Source organism: Microcaecilia unicolor, chromosome 2 (assembly GCF_901765095.1).
Source record: "Microcaecilia unicolor chromosome 2, aMicUni1.1, whole genome shotgun sequence".
NCBI classification, from domain to species: Eukaryota; Metazoa; Chordata; class Amphibia; order Gymnophiona; family Siphonopidae; genus Microcaecilia; species Microcaecilia unicolor.
The window spans coordinates 386,682,971-386,695,107 of NC_044032.1; the positions used below are offsets into that span (position 1 = coordinate 386,682,971).

The following is a 12,137-nucleotide window of genomic DNA, read 5'->3' on the forward strand; positions in this document are numbered from 1 at the left end:
ATACTATCCTCAACCCATATAATGGGCTAGATAGGCTCACCCCGCCTCCTGCTTTCTCTCATTCACCTCTTTGGTCAAGGAGTGTGGTAGCCGTGTTAGTCCACTCTTAAGGTTATCAACAGAAATCAAACAAAATAAAACATGGAAAAGAAAATAAGATGATACCTTTTTTATTGGACATAACTTAATACATTTCTTGATTAGCTTTGGAAGGTTGCCCTTCTTCGTCAGATCGGAAATAAGCAAATGTGCTAGCTGACAGTGTATATAAGTGAAAACATTCAAGATCACCCTCCCCTCATCTATCCACACCCACCCTGTTAGAATATGAATGATATGCTTTGATGTCCCCATGCATACCTCCTACCCACCCCCATCCTCCCACCCTGTCAGACTGTCATAGTAATGCTTGAATGTTTTCACTTATATACACTGTCAGCTAGCACATTTGCTTATTTCCGATCTGAAGAAGAAGGGCAACCTTCGAAAGCTAATCAAGAAATGTATTAAGTTATGTCCAATAAAAAAGGTATCATCTTATTTTCTTTTCCACGTTTTATTTTGTTTGATTTCTATTGATAACCTCTTTGGTCAAAACGCTGCCGTTAAGGTTTGTGAGACGTACGGGGTCCGTAGGACCTAGAGTAAAGCCAAACTACAATAGAACAGACAGTAAATATATGGCTCCATAAAAGAAAGCATAGTCGCTAAAACGGAGACATACACTCCAGTTGCCCATTCCTAGCTCCCGCTTGTACAAAATTCTCACACAGGTAGGTTCCTCCTCTCGTCGATTCATCGGCTCAACAGCAGCTACGTACTTGTCTCATCGTGACGTCAACAGAAAGGGAAATGACGTCGATAGACATTTTTCAAAAGAGAGGAAGTAAGGTTCGATCCATCCGGGGGCCGTTGCGGGATTCGCCGCATGGCGGAGCAGACTGCCGCTGGCTGTGGGCTCCCGTGTCGCCGGATATCTCGTAAGAGAAGTTTCCCGGACTCTCGGAGTCTTCTAAGCAGTAACTGGAAGACAACGAGCAGTAGCGGCGGTGGCTCCCCCGGACCCTCTAGCGCTGAGGTACAGCCGCCTCCACCGAAATGCAGGGCAGAAATGTCGGCTAAACCGAAGCACTCAAACACCTATATGTGTGCCGCTCGCATGAACTCTTTGCACTTAACTCTTAGGAGCTAAAAGAAAAGAATGCGCCCATTGTTTTGGTGTGAAAAGCAGGGAACATTCCAGACTGCCAGTCATCATCCTAGCACTTTAAACCTTAAAGACCCCGGGTTATATATAGTTACCTAAAGAGAGAATGTGGTGATAAAGAGTCGACAAGTTGTAGGTGATAACAATTTCATTGGATTAAAACAGCTTTTGAGGGTTAACTTCTTAATTTATTAGGTTTCTTCACGTGAGAAAGCTGATCACCTTTTTATTGGGCTAATCCTATGCATCTGTATCACCTGCATCTTGTTTGCTCTTATTGCCACCTTTCCATGTGGATTAATAGGGCAACCATGTGTAGGAGGCAAACCTCCATGCTGTACAAATATATCTCGTTAGTATCATTGTTAGTATCCTGAAAACCTGATTGACTAGGTTTATTCTGAAGACTGGGTTGAGAACCACCACTGGTTTGGAATAAAATCATTAAACTAGTTTAATAAATAACTAAAAAGACTTGCTTGAATCTTGAAGACTCAACATTTCCCCTTTCCAGCTGTGTGAAAAACTCTTCAGTCCTAGGCTTTCTTCCATAAAACACAGACAATATTCTTCACCTAAACAGCAATAAAAAAAATTACAAAAGGGAGATGGAGTGCAGACAGCCATAGGAGCCGGCTTTTCAAAATGATTGGGGGTGCTGAATCCAATGGAGATTACCCCTCCCTGGACCCAATCATGGAGTTTGCTTAATATTGGGGGTGCTCAAGTAGTCACAGAGCTGGCACCCATTCAGATACCTGAACGTTTGAGCACACTGTTCAGAACTTTGCTATTGCTTTGATGTGTTTGCAGAGTAAGCAAATGGTTTGAGCATTACATTTTCCTTGGATCAGACTGGAGGGTTTGTTGCAGATATTCAAGCTTCTACAGAGTGAATTCCATCCCTGACAGCTTCTCAAATAAGAGTGAAAGGTAGTTTGCTGTATGCCTACTTCTCTTTCCAACCGCATAGAGTTTGGGGGTAATATTCAACTCTGGCTTTTGGTGGGTCTGCGCATTTGAGCTTTGCTGCACTTCAAAACAGGATTTTTATAGGAGAAATAAATGTTGCTTATACAATAGTCCAAAACATGTTCTAAACATGAGTATATGCATTCATAAAATGCACACATAGGAGGAGAAAACCTCAGACTCTAACAATGCTCTTATAGCAATAGTTCTAGCTGTCATCTTTGGCTGAAAAAAAAACCATTATTTTTGAAATTTTGATTAAATGATTATGTACTATGGGTGTATTTTTTCCCCCAGCCAATGATGACAGCTAGGACTGCATTGCTATACTAGGAACATTGTTGGTGTCTGAGGCCTTTTCCTCACATTTGTGCATTTCATGAATGAATATATGTATGACTTTGAATGTACTCGCTTCAGCTTTGCTGCCGTTTTATGTCTGGAAACAAGCTCATTGTTACATAAGTACATAAGTAATGCCACACCGGGAAAAGACCAAGGATCCATCGAGCCCAGCATCCTGGCCACGACAGCGGCCAATCCAGGCCAAAGGCACCTGGCGAGCTTCCCAAGCGTACAAACATTCTATACATGTTATTCCTGGAATTGTGGATTTTTCCCAAGTCCATTTAGTAGCGGTTTATGGACTTGTTCTTTAGGAAACTGTCTAACCCCTTTTTAAACTCTGCTAAGCTAACCACCTTAACCATGTTCTCAGGCAACAAATTCCAGAGTTTAATTATGCGTTGGGTGAAGAAAAATTTTCTCTGATTTGTTTTAAATTTATTACACTGTAGTTTAATTGCATGCCCCCTAGTCCTACTATTTTTGGAAAGCGTGAACAGATGCTTCACATCCACCCGTTCCACTCCACTCATTCTATATACCTCTATCATGTCTCCCTTCAGCCGTCTCTTCTCCAAGCTGAAAAGCCCAAGCCTCCTTAGTCTTTCTTCATAGGGAAGTCGTCCCATCCCCGCTATCATTTTAGTCGCCCTTCGCTGCACCTTTTCCAATTCTACTATATCTTTCTTGAGATGCGGCGACCAGAATTGAACACAATACTCACGGTGCGGTCGCACCATGGAGCGATACAACGGCATTATAACATCCTCACACCGGTTCTCCATACCTTTCCTAATAATACCCAACATTCTATTCGCTTTCCTAGCCGCAGCAGCACACTGAGCAGAAGGTTTCAGTGTATTATCAACGACGACACCCAGATCCCTTTCTTGGTCCGTAACTCCTAACGTGGAACCTTGCATGATGTAGCTATAATTCGGGTTCTTTTTTCCCCACATGCATCACCTTGCACTTGCTCACATTAAACATCATCTGCCGTTTAGCCGCCCAGTCTCCCAGTCTCGTAAGGTCCTTCTGTAATTTTTCACAATCCTGTCGCGAGTTAATGACTTTGAATAACTTTGTGTCATCAGCAAATTTAATTACCTCGCTAGTTACTCCCATCTCTAAATCATTTATAAATATATTAAAAAGCAGCAGTCCTAGCACAGACCCCTGAGAAACTCCACTAACTACCCTTCTCCATTGTGAATACTGCCCATTTAACCCCACTCTCGGTTTCCTATCCTTCAACCAGTTTTTAATCCACAATAGGACATTTCCTCCTATCCCATGACCCTCCAATTTCCTCTAGCCTTTCATGAGGTACCTTGTCAAACGCCTTTTGAAAATCCAGATACACAATATCAACCGGCTCCCCTTTGTCCACGTGTTTGTTTACTCCTTCAAAGAATTGAAGTAAATTGGTCAGGCAAGATTTCCCCACACAAAAGCCGTGCTGACTTGGTCTCAGTAATCCATGTCCTTGGGATGTGCTCTGTAATTTTGTTTTTGATAATAGCCTCTACCATTTTCCCAGGCACCGACGTCAGACTCACCGGTCTATAATTTCCCAGATCTCCCCTGGAACCTTTTTTAAAAATTGGCGTTACATTGGCCACCCTCCAATCTTCCGATACCACGCTCGATTTTAAGGATAAATTGCATATCACTAACAGTATCTCTGCAAGCTCATTTTTCAGTTCTATCAGTACTCTAGGATGAATACCGTCCGGTCCAGGAGATTTGCTACTCTTCAGTTTGCTGAACTACCCCATTACGTCCTCCAGGTTTACCGTGAAGTCAGTAAGTTTCTCCGACTCGTCCGCTTGAAATACCATTTCCGACACCAGTATCCCACCCAAATCTTCCTCGGTGAAGACCGAAGCAAAGAATTCATTCAATCTCTCCGCTACATCTTTATCTTCCTTGATTGCCCTTTTTACCCCTCTGTTATCCAGCGGCCCAACCGATTCTTTTGCCGACTTCCTGCTTTTAATATACCGAAAAAAAAATTTGCTGTGTTTTTTTGCCTCTAATGCTATCTTTTTTTCGTAATCCCTCTTGGCCTTCTTTATCTGCGCCTTGCATTTGCTTTGACACTCCTTTTGCTGCTTCTTGTTATTTTCAGACGGTTCCTTCTTCCATTTTCTGAAGGAGTTTCTTTTAGCCTTAATAGCTTCCTTCACCTCACTTTTCAACCACGCTGGCTGTCTTTTGGACTTCCATCTTTCTTTTCTAATTTGCGGAATATGTTTGGCCTAGGCCTTCAGGATGGTATTTTTGAACAGCGTCCATGCCTGTTGTACAGTTTTTACCCTCTCAGTTGCCCCCCCCCCTAAGTTTTTTTTTTTACCGATCTTCTCATTTTATCATAGTCTCCTTTTTTAAACACTGACGTATTTGACTTCCTGTGTATAGTTACTTCAAGGTTGATATCAAAACAGATCTTATTATGATCACTGTTATCAAGCAGCCCCAGTACCATAACGTCCCTCACCAGATCATGCGCTCCACTAAGGACCAAGTCTAGAATTTTTTCCTTCTCTCGGCTCCTGCACCAGCTGCTCCATAAAGCTGTCCTTGATTTCATCAAGGAATTGTACCTCTCTAGCGTGTCCCGATGTTACATTTACCCAGTCTATATTTGGATAATTGAAGTCACCCATTATTATCACATTGCCCATTTTGTTTGCGTCTCTGATTTCTTTTATCATTTTTGCGTCTACCTGTTCATCCTGGCGAGGCGGACGGTAGTACACTCCTATCACTGTCCTTTTCCCTTTTATACATGGAATTTCAACCCACAATGATTCAAAGATGTGATTTGTGTCCTGTTGAATTTGTAATCTATCTGAGTCAAGGCTCTCGTTAATATACAATGCTACCCCTCCAACAGTCCGGTCCACCCTATCACTACGATATACTTTGTACCCCGGTATGACAGTGTCCCACTGGTTATCCTCCTTCCACCAGGTCTCAGTAATGCCTATTATATCCAGTGTTTCATTTAGTGCAATATATTCCAACTCGCCCATCTTATTTCTTAGACTCCTAGCATTTGCATATAGACATTTCAGAGTATGTTTGTTGTTCCTATTTGCATGATGCTTATTTATTTATTTATTTATTTATTGCATTTGTATCCCACATTTTCCCACCTCTTTGCAGGCTCAATGTGGCTTACAATACATCGTGAATAGTGGAAATAAGAAGAGAATAGACGTTTGGTATTACAGAAGGATTTTGAGTTACATGATAATGAAAAACATGATAGTAATATAACGAGAACATTTTAAGACAGTTTTGGATACATGTGGGGGAGTTCACATGTGTTAATCTTTGTGGTATGTCCTGTTAAAGAGATGGGTCTTCAGTAGTTTGCGAAAGTTGGTTAGATCATAGATTGTTTTTAGGTTGCGCGGCAGCGCATTCCAGATTTGTGTGCTCATATATGAAAAGGTTGATGAGTGCATTAGTTTGTGTTTTAGACCTTTACAGTTGGGGAAATGAAGATTAAGGAATGTGCGAGATGATTTTTTAGTATTCCTGGGTGGTAAGTCTATCAAGTCTGACTTAGGCTGGGGCTTCGCCGTGAATGATTTTGTGAACTAGGGTACATATTTTGAACGTGATGCGTTCTTTGAGTGGGAGCCAGTGTAACTTTTCTCGTAGGGGTTTAGCACTTTCATATTTTGATTTTCCGAATATGAGTCTGGCTGCTGTATTCTGGGCTGTCTGGAGTTTTTTGAGTATTTGCTCTTTGCATCCAGCGTAGAGTGCATTACAATAGTCTAGGTGACTGAGTACTAATGATTGTACGAGGTTACGGAAGACGGTCCTTGGGAAGTATTGTCTTACTCTTTTTAATTTCCACATTGAGTGGAACATCTAGTACTTAGTACTTAACACTAATGATTTGCCATCTTTTGTCTGATCTTTGGTTGTATTTAAGGGCACTTGACCTACCACGGTCTGTTGTGCAACCTCACTATCCAGAAACCCTATCTTCCCTGTTTGTGAGGTATCCTTGCAAGATACCATATCCTGAACCATGCGCTTTTGAGCGCCTGTCGGCCTTCCCCCCATTTCTAGTTTAAAAGCTGCTCTATCTCCTTTTTAAATGCCGATGCCAGCAGCCTGGTCCCACCCTGGTTAAGGTGGAGCCCATCCTTTCGGAACAGGCTCCCCCTTCCCCAGAATGTTGCCCAGTTCCTAACAAATCTAAAACTCTCCTCCCTGTACCATCGTCTCATCCACGCATTGATACTCCGGAGCTCTGCCTGTCTCTTTGGCCCTGCGCGTGGAACAGGTAGCATTTCAGAAAATGCTACCCTAGAGGATCTAGATTTGAGCTTTCTACCTAAGAGCCTAAATTTGGCTTCCAGAACCTCTCTCCCACATTTTCCTATGTCATTGGTACCCACATGTACCAAGACAGCCGACTCCTCCCCAGCACTATCTAAAATCCTGTCTAGGTGACGAGTGAGGTCCGCCACCTTCGCACCAGGCATTAAACTTGATTAATCTAAACCTTAAAATGATTAATAACCTGGCCCAGAGGAAAGGTATAACATCTCTAAACAGATGTTAACACAGAGATAATCACAAATTTTCTAATCATAAATTTTTTCTTTTTACCAGCCTTGGGGCACTGTTTACTAAGGTGTGCTAGAGTTTTACCTTAGCAAACAGGGCCCTTGGTGTTCTTTTAAAAGAAATGCTCAGTTTGAGTACTGTCTATAAAGATGTAAGTACCCACTTAACTGGACAATAAAATTTGCCTCACAGTGGGCCCTAAGAAATTCTCTTCAAAGTGGCTTCATGCTGTTGAAGAGAGCATTCATTGGCAGCCAAGTGATGGGCAAAATTCACAACACCACCACTACAGAGGGTAAGGAAATGTAGATAGATCTACTCTATACTACAGAATGGTGGTTATGCAGTAGGTGCAGCACATTGCCCACTTCAAGTTTAATTAGCTGATAGGTCTAAGTAGATTAACATTCATACCCTAATTCTACATACATGACACTCAAAATTGCACATGAAGTTTAATTGATTAGTGTCAATTAGTGCTGATAGGGTGCTAAAAATCAATTAGTGCTAATTGGCATTAATTGAAATTTGCATGCATATCTTTAGGTGCTGGGATCTACGTATAACGTTTACGTGTGGATCTGAAAAGGGGAGGGGGTGCAACCGTGGGAGAGGCAGGGGCAGATGGGAGGCAGTCCTGGAATTTATACACAGTTTCTATAGAATAAGGGAGATTGTGTAGTTTAGGCTTGAGAATTTGCACCAGGTTTTACTTGGTGTAAATCTTTGTACCCCAAATTGAGTTCAGTTGCTGGGGCCCAACTCTGAGCGCCGTTTATAAAATAGCACTTGGTGCTAATTTTTATCAGTGCCCAAATTTTAACACCATTTATAGAACTGAATCCTTATTGTCTGCCTTGCATGAGCATTGAAATAAAAAGCTTGGTGTTATTCACAAATTATTTTTTTCTCATTGCATATAGACATTTTTTTTATGAATAAGGTTAGTTGACTTATAAGTAAATGTTACTCTTCAAAGATATTAATTAACAAAAAGTGTCTTTTGTGTTCATGAAAAGACACTTAATGGAGTAAGATTCAGAATACCTGAATTCTTGTTCTCAAAACATTATCTGAGTGAATTCCTTCAAAAAGGTGGTAAATAAATCCTAATAATAAATAAATAAATTATCTATATAAGTTTTATTTGTTGCTATTTTTCCTTTTCCATGCAGCATAACATTGGCAGCGACGATGACCTGTTTGGTGATTATGATAGCTTTGCTGAAGACCCATCGATGCTTGCTCAGGTGGATTATATGGAAGGAAGATGTATGGAGTCTACTGACAGTGTAATGCCATTTAATGGAAATATGGACCCCAAAACTACTGTAAATTCTATAAATAATGATCTTGAATTGCAAATTAAAAAGAGTAGTACACTTGATAGGGAAAATCTTGCTTGGAAAAAGGAGAAGCAACACATTCTCTTTAAGACTGCAGGTGACTTGGAGAAGAAGAAGAATGAAGCTGGTGATGAATTTCCAAATGATTTGCCTTGTTCTCAGAACTTTTATGATGTAAACATGGATGGAACTCTAAATCTTGAATCTAACGATTTAATCGAGAAGAGTACCCAGATACATTCCTCCTATAACAAACCTTCTAAATTCTCTCCCTGTCAGGGCCTTGAGTATAACAATGGTGGTGGTGATCCTTTGTCTAAAAGCAGAAACTGTGATTTCACTAAACAGAAGAGCCTGTTAGATCACCTTAAAAATACTTTGGCTGGGAATGCCAGGGCTCTGACTTCTAATGTATCCAGGACTAAGCAGCTCAAGGAAGCTATCGTTTCTGAAGAGATTGATGTTGCTAAGAAAAGTATTGAAACATCCTCCAATGTTGATATCGGACCTTTTTATGGGTTACCCAGCAAAGTCAAATATCTCTTTCACAAGCTGCGAGGAATTAAAGAACTTTATGGTAAAGTTCATCTATTTTTCTAAGAAAATAGGATTGCTTTCTGCTGTTTAGCCTGATGCAGTTCCAGAAGTTAAAAAAAAATAGGTGGTGTTTGGGTATTAGTGATTACTTAAGCAGTCTACCAAAATGCTTAGCAGATTTACAGTCCATTTTAAATACAGGAAATGTGTGCTTGTGACCTGGGACCCTTTAAATCTACCATAGCTTTTTCTAAAACTTACTGTAAGAGTATTCTTTCCACTTTTGTATTTGATTCTAGATTACTTTCTTGGGTTTTTTTTTTTTTTTATTGTTTTTTTCTGGTCTTGATTCTCCGTGTCCTCTGCTATTCTGTCTTATTTTTTCCCTTACTGGTTAGTGTTGGTAGTTTAAATTTTCCAGTTTTCTGTTTAGGTTCTGGGGTACAAACAGGCTGGAATGTAATCACTTAATACTGCTATAGGGTGGTTATGAAAAATGTAGTATTGTAGAGAAACCTGAATTTAAGTCATCTGCAACCTTTTTTGGGAGGGGTAGCACATGGTACAGCATTCTGCTTATGTTTAAACATAGCACATTGGACACCGTTCTTCTTACGTTTAATCATTAATTTGCTTTTCTGTGCAAGGGGACAGTATACATGTGAAGCCAGTTATTGGATTACTAACTGTAGTAATACATTGTTAGGCTTCACAATATTTTTATTTGATGGCTAAAACCTTTTCACGGTAACTTGAACTAATGTTGCTTGACTATTATTGTTTTAAAGTGACAACACTAGCAGATATTTTTAGCATATTTTCTAAGGGAAGAAACATTAGTTTATGAGATCACTGTATTACTATGGTTCCCCTCCACTCAACAATAACTTTCTTGTATTTGGTGTCCTGTCCACATGAAATCTTTAGGCCATTTCAGGGAATCCAAGAGGATCTATACTAGTATTTTTTGGCAGCTCCTTATATACTTGTTAACATGCGCATGCATTGGAAAATAAATTCTATTAGTTCAGCTTGGAACATTGTATTTAGATAATTCAGTTGTCAATTTAATCAGACAGACAAGACAGTCTTGGATTAGTGTGGTAGTTCAGAGCTGTGCATTGCCATACAAAAATTAGAGAATGCTGTCCTTGGTTGTGCGTGGGAGGTATAGTGATGCCACTATGTGGGCCCCCCACTTTTTTTTTTAATCTGTGCTTCCTGTCAATGCATTCTAGCCTGTAGCCTGTTTAATGGCTTATTATTGTTTATTTATTATTTTTTTTTTTGGGTGGGGGGGTTGTCTGCTAAAAAATCTGCTCATACCTAGTACTTTTAGACTTTTTTTTTCGACATGCCTGGGGAACTGAGTTCGATTCCCACTTCAGGCACAGGCAGCTCTTTGTGACTCTGGGCAAGTCACTTAACCCTCCATTGCCCCATGTAAGCCGCATTGAGCCTGCCATGAGTGGGAAAGCGCGGGGTACAAATGTAACAAACAAACAAGACTTCCTCTGTCTCTCGACCCGAGGCCTTAGCTCCTGTCCAGTTGGTCAACTGGCTCCCAGTTGAGTGCGGTGTTGAGTGGTGTGGACATACCTGGTGGTGCTGGGTTCCTGTCTTGCCTCCTGCCTGGAGTATCTTCTGCTCTTCCCCTGTCTCTCCTCCTGTGGCTGTGAGGTGCCTGTTCAACAACTTGAAAAAAAAAAGTTATTTCAGGCTAACTCAGCAGCTAAGGTGAGTTCAGCTTTGGTAGTAAGGAGCGTTTGTCCAGGCCAGCGGGATCGGTTGTGGCAGGGGGTGGCTGTGGCCTCTTGTGCAGGATCCAGCACGGTGAGTCTCCTAGCTTTGTGTTGGGCCTCTGGCATTTTGGAGGAGTGGTGCGGCTGCCTTTTTTGTTGACAGGCGCTTTGTTAAAAAAAAACCCCAAACTCCAGGAGTTCTTTGCGGTGGTTCTGGTGGGTTTCTCTTTCAGCCACAAGTGGAGCGCCGCCAGTTTCCTCTCAGGTGCATTTGTCGACGTGGCAGCCCTCGCGGAAGGGGTGAAGCACTGCTCCTCGTGTGGAGGATGGTGCTCCTCCTTGGGCCGCTGCACAGCGTGCAGACTGGTTACTCCAAGTGGAGATGTGGATTCCGGCTGCGCGTCTGGGGGGACACTTGGCACCTCGCCTCAGCGGGAGGCGGGAATGTCAGCCATCTTGCTTTCAGCAGACCACGAGGCTTCCATGCTGGCTGCAGGGGATGTGGGTCTCTAAGGGGAGTACTTGGGCAGGGCTTGCCCTTCTCATCGGAGTTTGTGCTGCTGCTCCACCAGGCCTACCTGCTGAAGCAGGGGACTTCTGCCCAGCTGAATTCGGTGCCTCCTCGGGGTGTGGAGGCAGGGATGACCCCTCCTCACAAAAGATTGCAGTTGGCCCCGGTGGATGACCCCGTGGAGACTTGGTTGCAGGTCTCTTTGCAGTCGGAAGTGGGATCGGTTTGCTCAGAGGGCCCCTCAGGGCACTTCAGGAGAGAGAGATGACCCTCGTATGCTCCGGCTTTTTCAGCGGGATGAATTGAGCTCCCTTATTTCAGAGGCGCTGGCAGTGCTGTCCATTGCCAAACTCATGGGGGCTTCTGCGGGGGGCCAGCCGGCTAGCCTTATGAAGGACCTTAGGGGGCCGGCCAAGGCGTTCCCTATACACCTGTATGTTCAGGACCTCATTTCCACTGAGTGGAGCTCTCCTGCCGCGGGTCTTAGGGTGGGGAGGGCCATGGTCCGTCTCTTTCCCTTGGTGCCGGAAGTGAAGGAAAAGTTGGCCTTTTCTAAGGTTGATTCATTGTTGACAGCGGTTACTAAGAAGACTGCCTTGCTGTTTGAAGGCAGGGTAGCCTTGAAGGATCTACAGGATAGGAAGTTGGAGCAGGCCCTGAAATAGGCCTTTGAGGTGACAGCCCTGGGATTTCAGGCTTCTTTTTGCAGTTCTTTTGTTGCCCATGCATGTTTGCAATGGCACCAAAGTTCTGGCTCCCAGGGTGGTTCTAAAGCGGCCTGGCTGGAGGCGGACCTGGCCTATTTGGCGGATATGGTGTATGACATGCTACGGCCTTCAGCCAAGGGCATGTGTTTGGCAGTCGCTGCCAGGCGTCTG

The 12,137-nt window shown here is 42.6% G+C and overlaps 1 protein-coding gene across 1 annotated transcript in view; it reads left to right on the plus strand.

The window, feature by feature from the left end:
- Positions 1–886: 886 nt before the first annotated feature.
- Positions 887–12,137, plus strand: part of HELQ (helicase, POLQ like) — a gene marked incomplete in the record, with an annotated part of 237,703 nt that continues 226,452 nt past the window's right edge. Inside the window, 2 exon segments of the mRNA XM_030190564.1 lie at positions 887–1,078; positions 8,299–9,046. Coding sequence (XP_030046424.1) covers positions 929–1,078; positions 8,299–9,046 — 898 coding nt within the window.